Source organism: Sceloporus occidentalis, unplaced genomic scaffold (assembly GCF_023333645.1).
Source record: "Sceloporus occidentalis isolate IW3139 unplaced genomic scaffold, rSceOcc1.0.p SCAF_234, whole genome shotgun sequence".
NCBI classification, from domain to species: domain Eukaryota; kingdom Metazoa; phylum Chordata; class Lepidosauria; order Squamata; family Phrynosomatidae; genus Sceloporus; species Sceloporus occidentalis.
In genome coordinates this window covers 1,055,948-1,079,592 of record NW_028317214.1, presented here as the reverse complement: position 1 = coordinate 1,079,592, position 23,645 = coordinate 1,055,948, and the positions used below count along the sequence as shown (strand labels likewise).

General features: G+C 41.6%; 3 protein-coding genes across 3 annotated transcripts; all 3 read left to right on the top strand.

Annotated features, from left to right (window-relative positions):
* The first annotated feature begins 9,032 nt into the window (after window positions 1-9,032).
* On the top strand, window positions 9,033-11,379 carry LOC149276576 (endoplasmic reticulum membrane adapter protein XK-like). Its single transcript, XM_089503511.1, has 3 exons — window positions 9,033-9,277; window positions 10,175-10,437; window positions 10,643-11,379. The coding sequence occupies exons 1-3, from the start codon at window positions 9,033-9,035 to the stop codon at window positions 11,377-11,379; spliced, it is 1,245 nt and encodes a 414-aa protein (XP_089359637.1).
* Window positions 11,380-14,081: 2,702 nt separating this feature from the next.
* On the top strand, window positions 14,082-16,428 carry LOC149276575 (endoplasmic reticulum membrane adapter protein XK-like). Its single transcript, XM_089503510.1, has 3 exons — window positions 14,082-14,326; window positions 15,224-15,486; window positions 15,692-16,428. The coding sequence occupies exons 1-3, from the start codon at window positions 14,082-14,084 to the stop codon at window positions 16,426-16,428; spliced, it is 1,245 nt and encodes a 414-aa protein (XP_089359636.1).
* A 2,703-nt stretch (window positions 16,429-19,131) lies between these two features.
* On the top strand, window positions 19,132-21,478 carry LOC149276574 (endoplasmic reticulum membrane adapter protein XK-like). The gene is made up of 3 exons (XM_089503509.1): window positions 19,132-19,376; window positions 20,274-20,536; window positions 20,742-21,478. Exons 1-3 carry the CDS (start codon window positions 19,132-19,134, stop codon window positions 21,476-21,478), a joined length of 1,245 nt encoding a protein of 414 aa, XP_089359635.1.
* Window positions 21,479-23,645: the final 2,167 nt, after the last annotated feature.

Here is a 23,645-nt window from a genome sequence, read left to right as displayed (position 1 = left end):
CCTCTATGTATTCTTTGAGAGTCTTTAGTTCAGGTTCTGAGAGTGGGAATATCTTTCCAAACGGTATTGCTGCTCCTGGAAGAAGGTCGATCGGGCAGTTGTAAGGTCGATGGGGTGGAAGTCGTTCTGCCTCTTTGGGATCGAATACTTGATGGAACTCTTGGTACGGACTGGGTATCCTAGGTGCTTCTGTCCCTTCCTCTCCTTGCACTGTTGCCATAAGAGAAGACGAGAGACAATGTTGCTGACAAAACACTGACGAAAAGGTAACTTCTCCAGATGACCAACGAATGATGGGGTCATGTTGACGAAGCCACGGCAGACCCAAGATCAGGGGAAACAGAGGAGACTGAACGAGGTTGAAGCTGATAGTTTCGATATGTCCGGGACCACTGTATAATTTGATAGGAACAGTCTCTAGGGTAACAGGACCCGATGTAATGGATCTTCCATCTACTAGCTGGACGGTCAGTGGACTGGATCTTGCACGAGTGGGGATCTGAAAGGCCTGGGCCAACGTGATATCCATAAAGCTTTCGCTGGCTCCCGAGTCAATAATAGCGGTGGTTGAAGTTTCTTTATTTTCCCACTGTAACGAGACCGAAATGGATAAATGACGGGAGGTACCACTCAGTAATACAGGAGTAAGCAGGGGAGGTGTCTTACCTCTGGCTGCTAACTTGGTACAGTCACGAACGATGTGTCCTGGTTCTCCACAGTACATACATAGATTGTCTCTCCTTCTTTGAGCCTTTTCAGATTCAGATAAGGGTCCCCTCGTTAGCCCGATCTGCATGGGTTCTTCCCCTGATGCGGTTGGTGAAGGAGACCCCGCTGTGGTCGTCTGTGGGCGAGTAGGGGTACGAGTGGTCCATCCTGGTACAGGGGTACGTTCCACTCTCCTTTCACAGAGTCTTCTATCCATTTGTGTTACCGTATGTATCATGGCTTCCAAGGTATTAGGGGTCTCCACTCGAGCTAGTTCGTCCTTGAGGGCCTCGGCTAGGCCTAACCGAAACTGGTAAAGTAGGGCAGGTTCATTCCAATTTAATGCGACGGATAAGCGACGGAATTCAGTGATATAATCCTCGACAGGCCTGCGACCTTGGCGTAGGTTGTGGATCGCCGCTTCGGCAGTAGCTCTGGTATGGGGGTCTTCGTATAAAACGTCCATGGCTTGGCGAAATTGGACCCAAGTTTCCAATGCAGGGTGTTGAGTCTGTAGGAGATGTTGAGCCCAGATTAGGGGGCCTCCTGACAACAGGGAAATAGCGGTTCTCACTTTAACAAAGTCAGTTGCATAAGTTCAGGGTTTGAGTACAAATAACATTTCACATGATGTAGTGAATGCTGGGTATTTACTGCGATCTCCATTGAATCTTTCGGGTAGCGGTACCTGCGGCTCTGGAGCTGCTGCAGCGCCTCCTCCTGGTTGCTCCATGGGTGGAACGGGGAGTGGACCCGCTGGGATAAGAAGGGGCCCCCCCTGTAAGGCTTGTACTTGGTTTTGTAAGTTCAGTTGGTGGTCTTGTACCCCTTGTAAGGTTTGGGCAATAACGGTGATTTGCTGTGTCAAAGCTTGGATAGCTTCCATCATTCCTGCAGGCTCCATATGGCTTGCTAGTTTTGTCAGAACCAGAGACGGAGCGTAGCACAGGATCAGGTGACAAAAAGGTTTAATGAATAAGGCGATTTAAACATACAGTTCAAACAAATAGTACAACAGTGCCGTAGTCCAGCAAACAATTCCAAGGTCAAAAAGGCAGGCAGCGCAGTCTCATAAACATGGTCACAGTTCCAATTTAAAGGGGCAAAGGCAGGTAGAGGAATCCAAGAAAGGGTAGCCAAAGGTCAATTACCAGAAAGTCAAGCAGGGAACACGAAGTCTTCAAGTAGTAGGGCAAAGAGTATCCACAAGGAACACAGCTCAACTAGCAAGCAACTAGGGTAGGATTTGCAGGGTCTTTATAGTGTCTCTGATTGGAGATCCCTCCCTTGCACACCTGGTCTCCTCCCCTGCACACCTGATCCCCCTCTGGGCACACCTGGTCATCTCTCCTGGGCATGGTAATTAGTATGGGAGCGGTAGGCAGGCTCCTCCCCTCCTGATTGGCCTCTGTCTGTCCCTCTCCGGCCTCCGGGGCGTAACCACGCCCCCCCGCCACGAGGAAAGCGCGCGCTTTTGCCAAGCGCGGGACGCGGCTAAATCGAGGCCGGGGATACGGCCTACCTCGTGGACGAGCGATCGCGCCGCGAGGCATCTGACACCCGGGACCAGTTCCCCGCGACGACGACTCCCGCCGCGAGGTAGGTAACGGACCCCGGTCCTGACACATACATGCAAATTCATGATAATACACAAACACGCTCGTTCTATCTAACATACAAATATTCATAAATACTCCCTTCAACCATAATACTCTTACCTCACTCGCAGTTTTCTTTCTGGCACTCGTACTATCTGTCCCCCCTCACCTGTCTTAAATTTTCTACAAATAATGCTGCTAATAATTCTAACTTTCCTTGTATATCTTACAGCTATGGCCCTGAAGGATACCATTATGGAAATCCCTGCACTATTCAAAAGAGTCATATGTGTTCCAAGGAAATGCGGCAAACACATGGGTGATACGTATGTTTACATAACAAACAAAACATTCAGCACATACCACACGAAAATGTGTTTATTGAGCGTTCTGTCACACTATATGGCCATATATTGCTTAGCCCGCCACTGCGTAATAAGCTTTATGTTTGCATCCTAGAACAAAGGCTACATAATGGGTAACAGCTGTAATCTATAAGGACATTGCAGTGTCTGTAGGTTCTTTTCAAGGAATTTGTAACTTTTCAACATCTGACATTAGTACATATTATTATACTATTACAACAATTGTACAATATTAGGTATGGGATAATACTTTACTTTCATATATGACAGTTAAAGGGTTGTGGTGGTACAAGGGTGTAGCAGTTTGGTTTTTATGTTGTTCAGCCTGTTACCAACCATGTTTGCTAAGTATGGAAATTGTGCACTCCTACCAGTCTCTTTTTGCCCAAACCATTTTGATCTTCTCTTTATTGTTAGTCACAAGATACAGAGAACTGTACGGAATGTCAGAGGGTAAATGCATTTGTAACAGTATTTAAAATCATGTTGTTTTGAAATTATATTAAAGGGAGATGCGATGCCAACAGAAGAAAACTTACACAGTCAATACTTACAAACCTAATTGTAAGCATCTTTGACTCTATCCAGGTTTGATCCATTTAATGTTTTCAGTTCAGTAGTACCGTATTGGCTCGAATATTGGCCGCACTTTTTCCCCCCACTTTAAGTCTTTAAAGTGGGGGTGCGGCCTATATTCGGGGTCTAGCGCCCGACGCCCAGGACATGCAGTCCCGGGCGCCGGGCAGGCAGCGGGGTTAGGATATAGATCCCCCGCAGCGGTGCAGGGGACCTGCATCCTACTCCCCGATACGCTCAGACAGCCTCCCCTGCCAGCACTTCCCACGGGGGGTGGGGTGCCGGCACGGGAGGTTGTCTAAGCGCATCGTGCGGACCGTCCGCACAATGCGTTTTACCTCTGCCCCCCCCCCCGACTTACCGGAGCAGACTCCCCGGTCTTGTGGGGCCGGCGGGGGACATCTACGCAATACGCGTATACAACTTCCGGTGCCGGGACTCAGCGGATGTGCCGGCCCCGGAAGTTGTATACGCGTATTGTGTAGATGTCCCCCGCCGGCCCCGCAAGACACCCGGGAGTCTGCTCCGGTAAGTCGGGGGGGGGCAGAGGGGGACAGTGGCAGCATATCTCGGGGGGGGGGACAGTGATAGCATTTCTCGGGGAGGGAGGAGGACAGTGGCAGCATATCTCGGGGGGGAGGAGGACAGTGGTAGCATATCTCGGGGGGAGGAGGACAGTGGCAGCATATCTCGGGGGGGAGGACAGTGGTAGCATATCTCGGGGGGGGAGGACAGTGGTAGCATATCTCGGGGAGGGGGACAGAGTGGCAGCATGTTTTTTTGGTGCTTTTTTAAAGAAAAAAACTTTTTCTTTAAAAGAGACTGTAAGTAACACATATGTAGCACAGAGATCTTCAACCTTTTTCATAACGGAAGCTGCTTATGATTAGTAAAAAAGTTTAAAACTGAGTACGGTGCTTTTATTGAGAAAAACATCAAAGCAGTGATTAGGCCTATATTAGGATATTAAATAATTCAAATTCATTTTGTGTTACATTTTTCATTGTATTTGGTTGTTAGTGTAGTTGTGTTAGACTAGACGGGAGAAAAAATTGTAAAATTATAAAAACTTAACTTTTAAAATAGCTTGTTAACTGCAAACAAATGAAGAACTGAAAGTGGTTAGTCAAGGTTTATGTTTGAAAGGCAATATATAAAATAGCAAAACACATTATTTTATGCAATAAATAAAGATGGGGGGAAATGTACAGCCCTGCCATACTGCAATTCAGTATCAAACACTAACAAAAGAATCACCTTGGAAATATTACAGACCTTTGGCTGTAACCAGGCCCGAACTAGGACAAAAAATAGGCCCGGGCATTTAAGCCAGAGCAGCCCATTTTTAATTTTTAAGTTTTTTATTTAAACCCTGTGCGTCCACACACCCGTAAGGCCGGCCCTGGTGGGGGCTTCCCGGCCCCTTAGAGTGGACCCGGTCGCAGTTGCTGCGGGCTTAAGGGGCAGGTGCCCCTTATGCCCTGCGTTAATGCGGCTGTAGAGGCCGCATAGGCCCAGTCAGTCCGGTCCTGACTGGGCCTATTTTAAGGTAGGGGCCTGGAGCTGCAGCTCCATCAGCCCCTAATTCAATCCGGCCCTGCCGCGGCCCAGCCCGGTGTAACAATACACAATATATATATATATATATATATATGTATCTAACCACACATATATACTATACACAAACACATTTTTACAACGTGAGTAGTATCTATCTCTGAGAGACAGCAGAATAATATTTAGCACTATAATCAGTAGCAAATTAATTAAACATAACATAACAGATTTTGTTAATGCAGAAATGTTGGGATTCTGTCCATTCTAAACTCTCTCCCACGCTTATTGCACCATGCCAGGAAAAAACCGTAATTCATTAAAGAGGAAGTGGGACCTTTCCTGCCTGAGCAGAGTTTGAATGGTCTGAGCAAGCACAAAACCCTTACATCTGCAAGCTGTATCAAGAAATAATGTGTGGCTTGTGCACAAAATTGGGAATGTAGTTTATTAATCTGTGGGGAAAGGCTGAATGGGATCAGTGTTCTCTTCTGAAACAGCATTCTTGTTGTGCTGATCTGGCATTGACTTGAAAGCCATTCAAACTAGTGAGAGGTGCTCAGTAGCTTGTGGGGACTAAATATCAATCAATGCTGTGCTTCAATGGAGCATCAGCATTGAAAGAGTTAAAAAAAAATAATGTAAAAAATAATAATAATAATAATTAAAAAAAAAATGTAAAAAAAAAAATTTTTTTTCAAAATTTATAAAATAATAATAATAATAAAAAAAAAAATAACAGCACTGACCTGAAAGTCCAGGGTGCTTCCAGGTCAAATGCTGGGCTGATCAGATCGCCCCTGGCCAATAGGAGTGATCGGATCATTATGGCAGCCCACGGATGACCCTGCTCTACAAAGAGAGAGGGGTCATCTAGGGTAATTATGAAAAAACACAAATTATTAATAAAATGAAAAAATCATAATTATTACCTGATCACTTGTCGGTGACATTTTAAGTCGCTGATTATTGATCGGTCTCCCTGATTGATGTCAGCGGCCTAAACCTGTCACTTACAAGTAATCTGATGAAAAAAAATATTTAAAAAAATTTAAATGCACATGTTCCAGTTTTGCCCTCATAGCTTCCTCAAAAAATACATGAACCATGCATGTGAGGCCTTGTTGGAACCGGGGGGTGTTGGTGAACAAAATGTGGTGCTTTCTTCCACTGTTGCACATATGCTGTGCAAGAAATAAATTTTAACATTGAAATGTATTTGTTAAAAACGCAATAAAATACATTTTCCGTGAACTTTGGCAGACATCAGTGAAGAAAAGGCTAGCTGAAAACTGTCAAAACTACCCTAGTTGAACACCTTGACTTGTCTACTGTTCATAAATATATACTTTTATGGGGTAATTTACAGCAGGGGGCTTCCAAAATGTCCCAAATGGGCCCAGGAAACCAATTTCTGAAAATTCCAAATGTGAAAACGAAAATGCGCATGTTCCAGTTTTGCCGTCATAGCTTCCTCAAAAAATGCATGAACCATGCATGTGAGGCCTTGTTGGAACCGGGGGATGTTGGTGAACACAATTTGGTGTTTTGTTCTGCAGTTGCACATATTCTATACAAAATATAATATAAAATCTAAAGCAACATTGCAACATATGCAAAAAAAACCCCAAAAATATAAAAATACCTCAAAATTTGGCAGCAATTGGCGATAAAATCCCTGTTTGAAAAGTGTCAAAATGACCCTAGTTGTACACCTTGACTTATCTACTGTTCATAAACATATCATTTTGGGGGGGTAATCAGTATCTGTGACAACTATTGCAGTTATTAGACTACCATGCCAAATTTGAAAAAAATTACATTTCAAAAACGTGATGCATGTCTTGCAATATTTGCCCTATACTGGTCAAAATAGATAAAAAATCCTGGCCATGTTGGGTGGTTTCCAAATCAGGACAACTTAATGAATATATTTGGGATAATTTTTTCCCATTGGTTTAATGTGTGTACAATTTGTATGTATACAAAACTGTAAAAAAAATGCGTTTTTTCATTTTCCCCCCACTTTTTCCAGTTTTTTTCAAACAAAACAATGTACTACCCAGCTTACTATGGTTTCAAATGAAAGCCCTACTTGTGCTGAAAAAAACAATATATGATTTGTGTGGGTGCACCAATTGATAAGAGAGAAATTACAGTTGAAGAAAGACATGGCAAAAACACAAAAACGGCTCCGGTCCTTTAGCGACACCTTAGTATCAAAATCCCGGTCCTGAAGGGGTTAAGGGATCTCTTTTTGATACCTGCTCAACAAGTATTTGAAGCTCCAAATTTTTTGGGTGTATTTGAAATTAAAACTGAATGCACTTGGTGAACTACATTCAGGATGGACTGCCTGTAGCTACCAACTGTTTTATATGGTTACAAGCTGCAAACTGGTAGTTGCTAGCAGATAGGCGGCTATATGCCAGCTACTTGTTACTTTGACAGACATCAAACTAGGTAACAAAGTATGATACAAAATACTGTTAATAGCTAAATAGGGACATCTGTCCATTCTCCATCAACAGTAGTTGTTTCTGTAATTATTGAAGCATAGCTCTGGGTTTTTTTTTAAATCCCAGAGCCCAGGGTTTTGGGAGTAAAATCTACTATATATTTAAATATATATATATATATATATATGTATATTAGTTATTTTAGTTATTAAAACTCCTGAAACTCATTGTGAGTATGCAAGGTTAACGAGTACTCACTGATGCTTTTTGTATAGTAACACTTCTCTGCATTATCTGAAAACCCTGCACTGTTAGCGTGGTAATTATCAAGGGTCTACTGGCTCAAGAACCTTTTGATTAATAATGTTTCACAAACGATTTTTGATAGAGGCACCTGTAATGATCAGATATATTAAGTCAACTGGAATTTTTTTTAACAGCAGTTTCCCTTTTAAGACTGAGTATCATTAAGGTTTCTTACCTGTTGTAAGAACATTATGGCTAATAAATATAGAAAGGGAAGAACACGCTAAAAAACATATGAATTCATGTGTTGAGGTGTGTTTTCAAATGACCAATATGCACATAGGACAAAGCAAGGAATCGGTGGACAACTAGCAAGTACAATTTAAAAGCACCTTTGTATGCAGCTAGCTGCGTTTGAAGGCAAGGCAAGCCATGTAAGGGGTAGGGCTAGCTCCTGATAAGTGTGAAATAGGGGGAGTGGAGAAAGAAGAAGGTCGACTGGAGACCCAAGGTAGTGGTCCTTCACCCGGAAACTCTGGGACAAATCTTTAGGGTTCTGATTTATGCTCATAAGTTTAAGCAGAAAAGCGCATCATTTTGCACTTTCTGAGACAATGTTCTCTTGAAATGTGTTGTTAAACCTATGCCATGCATGGCTAGGATTATTTCTGTGCTGCTGATTATGTTTCAGTTTACATCTAGTTTCAACCATGATCAGCCTTTTCAAATTCATTAACAGGTTTGTTGCTAGACAAGACTGCACACTTGTGAGTTTAACCAAACTAACGTCCCACATTAAGCATAAGTAACACCCAGAGACATTGCCATGTCAGTAAACTGCAGCAAAGCTTCATAGTTAAAGACCCTTCATCCCCATAGCACCTTGGCTATTAACACCAAATTGTCACCGGTGCACTAGGTTCAGGCGGCATCTGGTACATGTGCCTAAAGGCTTGTGCCCCACAAGCGAGGCCACACATCACGGTGATCTGCTCCTGCATTATACCAAGGCAAAATAACACAACAAAACGGCCATGAGCATATCCCACCAATACATACCAGCTGTTGGGAGGACCCGGGCAATTTTTGCGCCAGGGCCCTGTGGTTTCTAGTTACGCCCTTAGTCTAGTGCTTCAGTTGGCTACTATGTTCACTTCCATTGGCGCTTAATAAAAGCACCATTTCCCTTATGTAGTTTGTCCTCTGTGTTCCATTGAAGTAAACTGCTTTATTTCAAAAACGGCAAAAGATAATACAATCATACACTTTGTTGAAAACATATAACTATTTAAATAACTGCTAAAATCACACATGCTGCTGACAGCCAGCTGTTACATTATCAGAATTATGACATCACAAAGTGATTGTGATGTCACTGTAGGCTATAGGGACAGCAGCAGCTGGGTTAGGTCAGTTGATGGTTGGATAGTGTTTCGTGCACTTCTGCTTGCCTGACGCTGTTATTTCTCAAAAGTAGCTGTTCGCTACGCGGTGTTTCTGAGTGTCCGCACTCAAGCTGAGCGACCATGAAATTCCCTCGCTCAATTTTGATTTCTCTGTTTCTATATGTAGCAGAGACAATCTTAGGCCTGTACTTGAGCAGCACATACAGCACTGCAGTGCACAGAATTTGGTTGTACCTGACCCTCCTATTCTGTCTTCTGCCCTGCCTTCTGGTACAGATCTGTTTTGTCTGCTTCCACATGGAATTCTTTGATGACAGATCCCTGGAACATCTGTTTCATCTCCTGCAGCTGGGACCTCTGTTCAGGTGAGTGAGGAGGGAAGGTGCCCTGTATTTAGATAGATACCACATCAGTGAGCCAGTGCTTTAGGTACATGGCACACTGTCTATTGTAAAAGAAATGAAAACCGCTGATGATTCCATGCCATTTATTTATATAGTGCCCACAGATTCCATAGCGCTGTTAGAATAAGGGATAGACAAAATATTTCACAAAGACCATTTAGAATGAAATCACCAATAACACAGATTAAAGCATATTTCTACAGAAGGAAAAGATGGTCTGCTCTTGTGAGCAATTAGGAATCAATAGATGAATAAAGCCATCAAATACAACTGTCACAGATTTTGTATATGGCATCTGCTTACAAGTTATCACAATGTGATCCGTTGCAACTTAATGTTACGTGGTTTCATGTGCCGTCAGAGTTCATAGGTTTCAGGCCCCTTAAAAATGTATCGAATTTTCACTGACTCCCTCCCACTAAACCCGGACAACAAACGTGTTCTCATTTTAGATGGGTAAAAGGCGTTCCATTTAATATTTCTAGCTCTGATAGTACAAACAGCGGGAACAGGGGATATTTTGAAGGGAATGATTGTGTTTTGTAGAAAAGCGATACATACCGAGATATCATTTAAATACATGGAGTTTGAGTTGAATCTAAAATCTCAGACACTATTGAGTTTATGGTTTTATGTGTGCTTCTTGGCCAGATTATATTTGAACCGGAGATATACAGGGGGCTGGGGAGATGAATAGAAGGCGTTATGTTTTGGGTCAGGTTTGGGTGAAAGCATTTATCTAATGATGCAGGGCAGTAATAGTTTTCATTGTGTTAAATGGAACCTCACCCCATGTGGCTGTAATGTTCTGTCTAGTGTTAATAATGAGTGAACCCTATTTTTTCCTGTACTTTGCAGGTGTGTGCAAGTTCTCCGCCTTTACTTCATTAATGGAAAATCAGAGGATCCATACAACACCCTCATTAAGAGGAAGCAGCTGTCTGAAGATGGATGTTGTGTTGAGGTGGAACAGGAGGTTGGTCGCGTCGATATGCTGCTGTCCAAACACAGTTCTGCTTTCCGCTGGGCCTCCTTCATCCAAGCTTTCCTTGGGTCAGCACCTCAACTGATACTACAGCTGTATATTTCCATCTCACAACAGCATATAAGCCTATGCAGATGTAAGACAACATTTCTTTGTCGTTTCTTTGTCAATATAGTCACACACAAATTGTATGTGCAGAAATGCCCCAGTGATTAAGAACTACATTTTTTCTTCATAAATGCATATAATTTACACATACATTTATCAAACTGTCAATCAAGTGCCATTTGTCTTAATGTTTACTAAATGGAATTGTCCTTTCCTTTTCTGATTTTCTTCAGGCATGCTTATGAGTATCTCTCTGCTGTCCGTTACGTATGGAGCGTTACAGTGCAACATCCTGGCCATTCGAATTAATTACGAGGACTATGATTTCACCTTTCGACCAGCTGCCTACCTCTGCTTATTGCTTTGGAGATTCCTTGAGATTTCCAGCAGAGTCGTCGTGCTTGGCCTCTTCAGCTCCGTTTTCAAAACATGGACCCTGTGTGTGGTGGCCTTAAATCTGTTGGCTTTTATGCTCTACTCATGGATCAGTTTTTGGAAGAATAAGTCATCGGGAAACAACAAGAATGGTTTGAGCAAGTGTAGGACTGCTACTGAGCGTGCTGTACTGAACATCCTGTACTCTGTGACGAGCATTTTCTGCTGGTGTCCGATTCAGGTCGAGCTCAGTGAGCCCGACCTGATTACCAAATCAAACAATTGGTGTCGCATCACCATGTATTATATGCTCAGACATATTGAAAACACCGTCCTGATTTTCCTATGGTACATCTATCAAACAGATGTTTACTCGCTCATAGGTAGCTCTTTTTTGGTCGCACTGCTCCTGGTGGGTTATACCATATCGATGCTCTTCATGCTGATTTTTTATCAGTTCTTCCACCCCTGCAGGACGCTTTTCACAACTAGTTTTGTAGGTGGCTTGATGTCAGGCTTAAAGAGTCTTTGTTGTATGTGCAAACCTTCAAGAGCCCCAACAAATGAACATGGCTCCGAGGTCTGTGAGCCTTAGAACTGACAAGATGAGATTTACATCAATGCAAAGGAGTTGATCTGTGTTCCTTGGGAAGCTACTCGACTACAGACTCTCGAAGCAGAAGCCGACAAAATGCACAGAATGCAGAGAGCATTAGGGGATATATAAGGACACAAGAAAACTAATATACCACATCTGTGTCTTCCCTAAATAAAGTGTTCTGAATGGCAATATTAAGAATGAAAGTGGTTTTTTGTTTGTTTGTTTTTTATTCTAAAAGCTTTATTTCCTGTGATCGCAAAAAACTTTCATGGCACAAAAGGGCACATGCATTATACGAGCGCCTCTACTGGTCGCAGCCAGGGAGCTCCTCTGGCATCAAGCAAGAGAGTCACTCTTACGAACTTTTAGCTCCAGGGGCGATCCTACGGATTCTCATTCAAGTTAACCCCTGCGATGCTACGTAGACAAGATAGGTAGGGACGGGACCAAGGAGACCAGCTAAGAGGTATTAACAAAGATGAACACGAAGATTCGTCTATGTTTACTGGCCACCATGTTAGTTTATTTGGTTTTCTGTTTCAACAAACTCACCATTCGTTTTCATGTTCTCCCGAATACGAATGCACAAGTCTAATATTAAGCATCAGAAGTGTATGCCAATAGGTTTTCTGCTTTGTTTTTTTTAATGCATGGAATTTTTATCCTCAGTATAAACACAAGAATTACAGCTTTAAGGGATCTCTTTTTGATACCTGCTCAACAAGTATTTGAAGCTCCAAATTTGTTGGGTGTATTTAAAATGAAAACTGAATGCACTTGGTGAACTACATTCAGGATGGACTGCCTGTAGCTACCAACTGTTTTATATGGTTACAAGCTGCAAACTGGTAGTTGCTAGCAGATAGGCGGCTATATGCCAGCTACTTGTTACTTTGACAGACATCAAACTAGGTAACAAAGTATGATACAAAATACTGTTAATAGCTAAATAGGGACATCTGTCCATTCTCCATCAACAGTAGTAGTTTCTGTAATTATTGAAGCATAGCTCTGGGTTTTTTTTTTAATCCCAGAGCCCAGGGTTTTGGGAGTAAAATCTACTATATATTTAAATATATATATATATATATATATATATGTATATTAGTTATTTTAGTTATTAAAACTCCTGAAACTCATTGTGAGTATGCAAGGTTAACGAGTACTCACTGATGCTTTTTGTATAGTAACACTTCTCTGCATTATCTGAAAACCCTGCACTGTTAGCGTGGTAATTATCAAGGGTCTACTGGCTCAAGAACCTTTTGATTAATAATGTTTCACAAACGATTTTTGATAGAGGCACCTGTAATGATCAGATATATTAAGTCAACTGGAATTTTTTTTAACAGCAGTTTCCCTTTTAAGAGTGAGTGTCATTAAGGTTTCTTACCTGTTTAAGAACATTATGGCTAATAAATATAGAAAGGGAAGAACACGCTAAAAACATATGAATTCATGTGTTGAGGTGTGTTTTCAAATGACCAATATGCACATAGGACAAAGCAAGGAATCGGTGGACAACTAGCAAGTACAATTTAAAAGCACCTTTGTATGCAGCTAGCTGCGTTTGAAGGCAAGGCAAGCCATGTAAGGGGTAGGGCTAGCTCCTGATAAGTGTGAAATAGGGGGAGTGGAGAAAGAAGAAGGTCGACTGGAGACCCAAGGTAGTGGTCCTTCACCCGGAAACTCTGGGACAAATCTTTAGGGTTCTGATTTATGCTCATAAGTTTAAGCAGAAAAGCGCATCATTTTGCACTTTCTGGGACAATGTTCTCTTGAAATGTGTTGTTAAACCTATGCCATGCATGGCTAGGATTATTTCTGTGCTGCTGATTATGTTTCAGTTTACATCTAGTTTCAACCATGATCAGCCATTTCAAATTCATTAACAGGTTTGTTGCAAGACAAGACTGCACACTTGAAACTTTTATACTGTGAGTTTAACCAAACTAACGTCCCACATTAAGCATAAGTAACACCCAGAGACATTGCCATGTCAGTAAACTGCAGCAAAGCTTCATAGTTAAAGACCCTTCATCCCCATAGCACCTTGGCTATTAACACCAAATTGTCACCGGTGCACTAGGTTCAGGCGGCGTCTGGTACATGAGCCTAAAGGCTTGTGCCCCACAAGCGAGGCCACACATCACGGTGATCTGCTCCTGCATTATACCAAGGCAAAATAACACAACAAAACGGCCATGAGCATATCCCACCAATACATACCAGCTGTTGGGAGGACCCGGGCAATTTTTGCGCCAGGGCCCTGTGGTTTCTAGTTACGCCCTTAGTCTAGTGCTTCAGTTGGCTACTATGTTCACTTCCATCGGCTCTTAATAAAAGCACCATTTCCCTTATGTAGTTTGTCCTCTGTGTTCCATTGAAATAAACTGCTTTATTTCAAAAACGGCAAAAGATAATACAATCATACACTTTGTTGAAAACATATAACTATTTAAATAACTGCTAAAATCAAACATGCTGCTGACAGCCAGCTGTTACATTATCAGAATTATGACATCACAAAGTGATTGTGATGTCACTGTAGGCTATAGGGACAGCAGCAGCTGGGTTAGGTCAGTTGATGGTTGGATAGTGTTTCGTGCACTTCTGCTTGCCTGACGCTGTTATTTCTCAAAAGTAGCTGTTCGCTACGCGGTGTTTCTGAGTGTCCGCACTCAAGCTGAGCGACCATGAAATTCCCTCGCTCAATTTTGATTTCTCTGTTTCTATATGTAGGAGAGACAATCTTAGGCCTGTACTTGAGCAGCACATACAGCACTGCAGTGCACAGAATTTGGTTGTACTTGACCCTCCTATTCTGTCTTCTGCCCTGCCTTCTGGTACAGATCTGTTTGGTCTGCTTCCACATGGAATTCTTTGATGACAGATCCCTGGAACATCTGTTTCATCTCCTGCAGCTGGGACCTCTGTTCAGGTGAGTGAGGAGGGAAGGTGCCCTGTATTTAGATAGATACCACATCAGTGAGCCAGTGCTTTAGGTACATGGCACACTGTCTATTGTAAAAGAAATGAAAACCGCTGATGATTCCATGCCATTTATTTATATAGTGCCCACAGATTCCATAGCGCTGTTAGAATAAGGGATAGACAAAATATTTCACAAAGACCATTTAGAATGAAATCACCAATAACACAGATTAAAGCATATTTCTACAGAAGGAAAAGATGGTCTGCTCTTGTGAGCAATTAGGAATCAATAGATGAATAAAGCCATCAAATACAACTGTCACAGATTTTGTATATGGCATCTGCTTACAAGTTATCACAATGTGATCCGTTGCAACTTAATGTTACGTGGTTTCATGTGCCGTCAGAGTTCATAGGTTTCAGGCCCCTTAAAAATGTATCGAATTTTCACTGACTCCCTCCCACTAAACCCGGACAACAAACGTGTTCTCATTTTAGATGGGTAAAAGGCGTTCCATTTAATATTTCTAGCTCTGATAGTACAAACAGCGGGAACAGGGGATATTTTGAAGGGAATGATTGTGTTTTGTAGAAAAGCGATACATACCGAGATATCATTTAAATACATGGAGTTTGAGTTGAATCTAAAATCTCAGACACTATTGAGTTTATGGTTTTATGTGTGCTTCTTGGCCAGATTATATTTGAACCGGAGATATACAGGGGGCTGGGGAGATGAATAGAAGGCGTTATGTTTTGGGTCAGGTTTGGGTGAAAGCATTTATCTAATGATGCAGGGCAGTAATAGTTTTCATTGTGTTAAATGGAACCTCACCCCATGTGGCTGTAATGTTCTGTCTAGTGTTAATAATGAGTGAACCCTATTTTTTCCTGTACTTTGCAGGTGTGTGCAAGTTCTCCGCCTTTACTTCATTAATGGAAAATCAGAGGATCCATACAACACCCTCATTAAGAGGAAGCAGCTGTCTGAAGATGGATGTTGTGTTGAGGTGGAACAGGAGGTTGGTCGCGTCGATATGCTGCTGTCCAAACACAGTTCTGCTTTCCGCTGGGCCTCCTTCATCCAAGCTTTCCTTGGGTCAGCACCTCAACTGATACTACAGCTGTATATTTCCATCTCACAACAGCATATAAGCCTATGCAGATGTAAGACAACATTTCTTTGTCGTTTCTTTGTCAATATAGTCACACACAAATTGTATGTGCAGAAATGCCCCAGTGATTAAGAACTACATTTTTTCTTCATAAATGCATATCATTTACACATACATTTATCAAACTGTCAATCAAGTGCCATTTGTCTTAATGTTTACTAAATGGAATTGTCCTTTCCTTTTCTGATTTTCTTCAGGCATGCTTATGAGTATCTCTCTGCTGTCCGTTACGTATGGAGCGTTACAGTGCAACATCCTGGCCATTCGAATTAATTACGAGGACTATGATTTCACCTTTCGACCAGCTGCCTACCTCTGCTTATTGCTTTGGAGATTCCTTGAGATTTCCAGCAGAGTCGTCGTGCTTGGCCTCTTCAGCTCCGTTTTCAAAACATGGACCCTGTGTGTGGTGGCCTTAAATCTGTTGGCTTTTATGCTCTACTCATGGATCAGTTTTTGGAAGAATAAGTCATCGGGAAACAACAAGAATGGTTTGAGCAAGTGTAGGACTGCTACTGAGCGTGCTGTACTGAACATCCTGTACTCTGTGACGAGCATTTTCTGCTGGTGTCCGATTCAGGTCGAGCTCAGTGAGCCCGACCTGATTACCAAATCAAACAATTGGTGTCGCATCACCATGTATTATATGCTCAGACATATTGAAAACACCGTCCTGATTTTCCTATGGTACATCTATCAAACAGATGTTTACTCGCTCATAGGTAGCTCTTTTTTGGTCGCACTGCTCCTGGTGGGTTATACCATATCGATGCTCTTCATGCTGATTTTTTATCAGTTCTTCCACCCCTGCAGGACGCTTTTCACAACTAGTTTTGTAGGTGGCTTGATGTCAGGCTTAAAGAGTCTTTGTTGTATGTGCAAACCTTCAAGAGCCCCAACAAATGAACATGGCTCCGAGGTCTGTGAGCCTTAGAACTGACAAGATGAGATTTACATCAATGCAAAGGAGTTGATCTGTGTTCATTGGGAAGCTACTCGACTACAGACTCTCGAAGCAGAAGCCGACAAAATGCACAGAATGCAGAGAGCATTAGGGGATATATAAGGACACAAGAAAACTAATATACCACATCTGTGTCTTCCCTAAATAAAGTGTTCTGAATGGCAATATTAAGAATGAAAGTGGTTTTTTGTTTGTTTGTTTTTTATTCTAAAAGCTTTATTTCCTGTGATCGCAAAAAACTTTCATGGCACAAAAGGGCACATGCATTATACGAGCGCCTCTACTGGTCGCAGCCAGGGAGCTCCTCTGGCATCAAGCAAGAGAGTCACTCTTACGAACTTTTAGCTCCAGGGGCGATCCTACGGATTCTCATTCAAGTTAACCCCTGCGATGCTACGTAGACAAGATAGGTAGGGACGGGACCAAGGAGACCAGCTAAGAGGTATTAACAAAGATGAACACGAAGATTCGTCTATGTTTACTGGCCACCATGTTAGTTTATTTGGTTTTCTGTTTCAACAAACTCACCATTCGTTTTCATGTTCTCCGGAATACGAATGAACAAGTCTAATATTAAGCATCAGAAGTGTATGCCAATAGGTTTTCTGCTTTGTTTTTTTTAATGCATGGAATTTTTATCCTCAGTATAAACACAAGAATTACAGCTTTAAGGGATCTCTTTTTGATACCTGCTCAACAAGTATTTGAAGCTCCAAATTTGTTGGGTGTATTTAAAATGAAAACTGAATGCACTTGGTGAACTACATTCAGGATGGACTGCCTGTAGCTACCAACTGTTTTATATGGTTACAAGCTGCAAACTGGTAGTTGCTAGCAGATAGGCGGCTATATGCCAGCTACTTGTTACTTTGACAGACATCAAACTAGGTAACAAAGTATGATACAAAATACTGTTAATAGCTAAATAGGGACATCTGTCCATTCTCCATCAACAGTAGTAGTTTCTGTAATTATTGAAGCATAGCTCTGGGTTTTTTTTTTAATCCCAGAGCCCAGGGTTTTGGGAGTAAAATCTACTATATATTTAAATATATATATATATATATATATATATGTATATTAGTTATTTTAGTTATTAAAACTCCTGAAACTCATTGTGAGTATGCAAGGTTAACGAGTACTCACTGATGCTTTTTGTATAGTAACACTTCTCTGCATTATCTGAAAACCCTGCACTGTTAGCGTGGTAATTATCAAGGGTCTACTGGCTCAAGAACCTTTTGATTAATAATGTTTCACAAACGATTTTTGATAGAGGCACCTGTAATGATCAGATATATTAAGTCAACTGGAATTTTTTTTAACAGCAGTTTCCCTTTTAAGAGTGAGTGTCATTAAGGTTTCTTACCTGTTTAAGAACATTATGGCTAATAAATATAGAAAGGGAAGAACACGCTAAAAAACATATGAATTCATGTGTTGAGGTGTGTTTTCAAATGAGCAATATGCACATAGGACAAAGCAAGGAATCGGTGGACAACTAGCAAGTACAATTTAAAAGCACCTTTGTATGCAGCTAGCTGCGTTTGAAGGCAAGGCAAGCCATGTAAGGGGTAGGGCTAGCTCCTGATAAGTGTGAAATAGGGGGAGTGGAGAAAGAAGAAGGTCGACTGGAGACCCAAGGTAGTGGTCCTTCACCCGGAAACTCTGGGACAAATCTTTAGGGTTCTGATTTATGCTCATAAGTTTAAGCAGAAAAGCGCATCATTTTGCACTTTCTGAGACAATGTTCTCTTGAAATGTGTTGTTAAACCTATGCCATGCATGGCTAGGATTATTTCTGTGCTGCTGATTATGTTTCAGTTTACATCTAGTTTCAACCATGATCAGCCATTTCAAATTCATTAACAGGTTTGTTGCAAGACAAGACTGCACACTTGAAACTTTTATACTGTGAGTTTAACCAAACTAACATCCCACATTAAGCATAAGTAACACCCAGAGACATTGCCATGTCAGTAAACTGCAGCAAAGCTTCATAGTTAAAGACCCTTCATCCCCATAGCACCTTGGCTATTAACACCAAATTGTCACCGGTGCACTAGGTTCAGGCGGCGTCTGGTACATGTGCCTAAAGGCTTGTGCCCCACAAGCGAGGCCACACATCACGGTGATCTGCTCCTGCATTATACCAAGGCAAAATAACACAACAAAACGGCCATGAGCATATCCCACCAATACATACCAGCTGTTGGGAGGACCCGGGCAATTTTTGCGCCAGGGCCCTGTGGTTTCTAGTTACGCCCTTAGTCTAGTGCTTCAGTTGGCTACTATGTTCACTTCCATCGGCTCTTAATAAAAGCACCATTTCCCTTATGTAGTTTGTCCTCTGTGTTCCCTTGAAGTAAACTGCTTTATTTCAAAAACGGCAAAAGATAATACAATCATACACTTTGTTGAAAACATATAACTATTTAAATAACTGCTAAAATCAAACATGCTGCTGACAGCCAGCTGTTACATTATCAGAATTATGACATCACAAAGTGATTGTGATGTCACTGTAGGCTATAGGGACAGCAGCAGCTGGGTTAGGTCAGTTGATGGTTGGATAGTGTTTCGTGCACTTCTGCTTGCCTGACGCTGTTATTTCTCAAAAGTAGCTGTTCGCTACGCGGTGTTTCTGAGTGTCCGCACTCAAGCTGAGCGACCATGAAATTCCCTCGCTCAATTTTGATTTCTCTGTTTCTGTATGTAGCAGAGACAATCTTAGGCCTGTACTTGAGCAGCACATACAGCACTGCAGTGCACAGAATTTGGTTGTACTTGACCCTCCTATTCTGTCTTCTGCCCTGCCTTCTGGTACAGATCTGTTTTGTCTGCTTCCACATGGAATTCTTTGATGACAGATCCCTGGAACATCTGTTTCATCTCCTGCAGCTGGGACCTCTGTTCAGGTGAGTGAGGAGGGAAGGTGCCCTGTATTTAGATAGATACCACATCAGTGAGCCAGTGCTTTAGGTACATGGCACACTGTCTATTGTAAAAGAAATGAAAACCGCTGATGATTCCATGCCATTTATTTATATAGTGCCCACAGATTCCATAGCGCTGTTAGAATAAGGGATAGACAAAATATTTCACAAAGACCATTTAGAATGAAATCACCAATAACACAGATTAAAGCATATTTCTACAGAAGGAAAAGATGGTCTGCTCTTGTGAGCAATTAGGAATCAATAGATGAATAAAGCCATCAAATACAACTGTCACAGATTTTGTATATGGCATCTGCTTACAAGTTATCACAATGTGATCCGTTGCAACTTAATGTTACGTGGTTTCATGTGCCGTCAGAGTTCATAGGTTTCAGGCCCCTTAAAAATGTATCGAATTTTCACTGACTCCCTCCCACTAAACCCGGACAACAAACGTGTTCTCATTTTAGATGGGTAAAAGGCGTTCCATTTAATATTTCTAGCTCTGATAGTACAAACAGCGGGAACAGGGGATATTTTGAAGGGAATGATTGTGTTTTGTAGAAAAGCGATACATACCGAGATATCATTTAAATACATGGAGTTTGAGTTGAATCTAAAATCTCAGACACTATTGAGTTTATGGTTTTATGTGTGCTTCTTGGCCAGATTATATTTGAACCGGAGATATACAGGGGGCTGGGGAGATGAATAGAAGGCGTTATGTTTTGGGTCAGGTTTGGGTGAAAGCATTTATCTAATGATGCAGGGCAGTAATAGTTTTCATTGTGTTAAATGGAACCTCACCCCATGTGGCTGTAATGTTCTGTCTAGTGTTAATAATGAGTGAACCCTATTTTTTCCTGTACTTTGCAGGTGTGTGCAAGTTCTCCGCCTTTACTTCATTAATGGAAAATCAGAGGATCCATACAACACCCTCATTAAGAGGAAGCAGCTGTCTGAAGATGGATGTTGTGTTGAGGTGGAACAGGAGGTTGGTCGCGTCGATATGCTGCTGTCCAAACACAGTTCTGCTTTCCGCTGGGCCTCCTTCATCCAAGCTTTCCTTGGGTCAGCACCTCAACTGATACTACAGCTGTATATTTCCATCTCACAACAGCATATAAGCCTATGCAGATGTAAGACAACATTTCTTTGTCGTTTCTTTGTCAATATAGTCACACACAAATTGTATGTGCAGAAATGCCCCAGTGATTAAGAACTACATTTTTTCTTCATAAATGCATATCATTTACACATACATTTATCAAACTGTCAATCAAGTGCCATTTGTCTTAATGTTTACTAAATGGAATTGTCCTTTCCTTTTCTGATTTTCTTCAGGCATGCTTATGAGTATCTCTCTGCTGTCCGTTACGTATGGAGCGTTACAGTGCAACATCCTGGCCATTCGAATTAATTACGAGGACTATGATTTCACCTTTCGACCAGCTGCCTACCTCTGCTTATTGCTTTGGAGATTCCTTGAGATTTCCAGCAGAGTCGTCGTGCTTGGCCTCTTCAGCTCCGTTTTCAAAACATGGACCCTGTGTGTGGTGGCCTTAAATCTGTTGGCTTTTATGCTCTACTCATGGATCAGTTTTTGGAAGAATAAGTCATCGGGAAACAACAAGAATGGTTTGAGCAAGTGTAGGACTGCTACTGAGCGTGCTGTACTGAACATCCTGTACTCTGTGACGAGCATTTTCTGCTGGTGTCCGATTCAGGTCGAGCTCAGTGAGCCCGACCTGATTACCAAATCAAACAATTGGTGTCGCATCACCATGTATTATATGCTCAGACATATTGAAAACACCGTCCTGATTTTCCTATGGTACATCTATCAAACAGATGTTTACTCGCTCATAGGTAGCTCTTTTTTGGTCGCACTGCTCCTGGTGGGTTATACCATATCGATGCTCTTCATGCTGATTTTTTATCAGTTCTTCCACCCCTGCAGGACGCTTTTCACAACTAGTTTTGTAGGTGGCTTGATGTCAGGCTTAAAGAGTCTTTGTTGTATGTGCAAACCTTCAAGAGCCCCAACAAATGAACATGGCTCCGAGGTCTGTGAGCCTTAGAACTGACAAGATGAGATTTACATCAATGCAAAGGAGTTGATCTGTGTTCATTGGGAAGCTACTCGACTACAGACTCTCGAAGCAGAAGCCGACAAAATGCACAGAATGCAGAGAGCATTAGGGGATATATAAGGACACAAGAAAACTAATATACCACATCTGTGTCTTCCCTAAATAAAGTGTTCTGAATGGCAATATTAAGAATGAAAGTGGTTTTTTGTTTGTTTGTTTTTTATTCTAAAAGCTTTATTTCCTGTGATCGCAAAAAACTTTCATGGCACAAAAGGGCACATGCATTATACGAGCGCCTCTACTGGTCGCAGCCAGGGAGCTCCTCTGGCATCAAGCAAGAGAGTCACTCTTACGAACTTTTAGCTCCAGGGGCGATCCTACGGATTCTCATTCAAGTTAACCCCTGCGATGCTACGTAGACAAGATAGGTAGGGACGGGACCAAGGAGACCAGCTAAGAGGTATTAACAAAGATGAACACGAAGATTCGTCTATGTTTACTGGCCACCATGTTAGTTTATTTGGTTTTCTGTTTCAACAAACTCACCATTCGTTTTCATGTTCTCCCGAATACGAATGCACAAGTCTAATATTAAGCATCAGAAGTGTATGCCAATAGGTTTTCTACTTTGTTTTTTTTAATGCATGGAATTTTTATCCTCAGTATAAACACAGGAATTACAGCTTTAAGGGATCTCTTTTTGATACCTGCTCAACAAGTATTTGAAGCTCCAAATTTGTTGGGTGTATTTAAAATGAAAACTGAAAGCACTTGGTGAACTACATTCAGGATGGACTGCCTGTAGCTACCAACTGTTTTATATGGTTACAAGCTGCAAACTGGTAGTTGCTAGCAGATAGGCGGCTATATGCCAGCTACTTGTTACTTTGACAGACATCAAACTAGGTAACAAAGTATGATACAAAATACTGTTAATAGCTAAATAGGGACATCTGTCCATTCTCCATCAACAGTAGTAGTTTCTGTAATTATTGAAGCATAGCTCTGGGTTTTTTTTTTAATCCCAGAGCCCAGGGTTTTGGGAGTAAAATCTACTATATATTTAAATATATATATATATATATATATATATATATATATATATATATATATATATGTATATTAGTTATTTTAGTTATTAAAACTCCTGAAACTCATTGTGAGTATGCAAGGTTAACGAGTACTCACTGATGCTTTTTGTATAGTAACACTTCTCTGCATTATCTGAAAACCCTGCACTGTTAGCGTGGTAATTATCAAGGGTCTACTGGCTCAAGAACCTTTTGATTAATAATGTTTCACAAACGATTTTTGATAGAGGCACCTGTAATGATCAGATATATTAAGTCAACTGGAATTTTTTTTAACAGCAGTTTCCCTTTTAAGAGTGAGTGTCATTAAGGTTTCTTACCTGTTGTAAGAACATTATGGCTAATAAATATAGAAAGGGAAGAACACGCTAAAAAACATATGAATTCATGTGTTGAGGTGTGTTTTCAAATGAGCAATATGCACATAGGACAAAGCAAGGAATCGGTGGACAACTAGCAAGTACAATTTAAAAGCACCTTTGTATGCAGCTAGCTGCGTTTGAAGGCAAGGCAAGCCATGTAAGGGGTAGGGCTAGCTCCTGATAAGTGTGAAATAGGGGGAGTGGAGAAAGAAGAAGGTCGACTGGAGACCCAAGGTAGTGGTCCTTCACCCGGAAACTCTGGGACAAATCTTTAGGGTTCTGATTTATGCTCATAAGTTTAAGCAGAAAAGCGCATCATTTTGCACTTTCTGAGACAATGTTCTCTTGAAATGTGTTGTTAAACCTATGCCATGCATGGCTAGGATTATTTCTGTGCTGCTGATTATGTTTCAGTTTACATCTAGTTTCAACCATGATCAGCCTTTTCAAATTCATTAACAGGTTTGTTGCTAGACAAGACTGCACACTTGTGAGTTTAACCAAACTAACGTCCCACATTAAGCATAAGTAACACCCAGAGACATTGCCATGTCAGTAAACTGCAGCAAAGCTTCATAGTTAAAGACCCTTCATCCCCATAGCACCTTGGCTATTAACACCAAATTGTCACCGGTGCACTAGGTTCAGGCGGCGTCTGGTACATGTGCCTAAAGGCTTGTGCCCCACAAGCGAGGCCACACA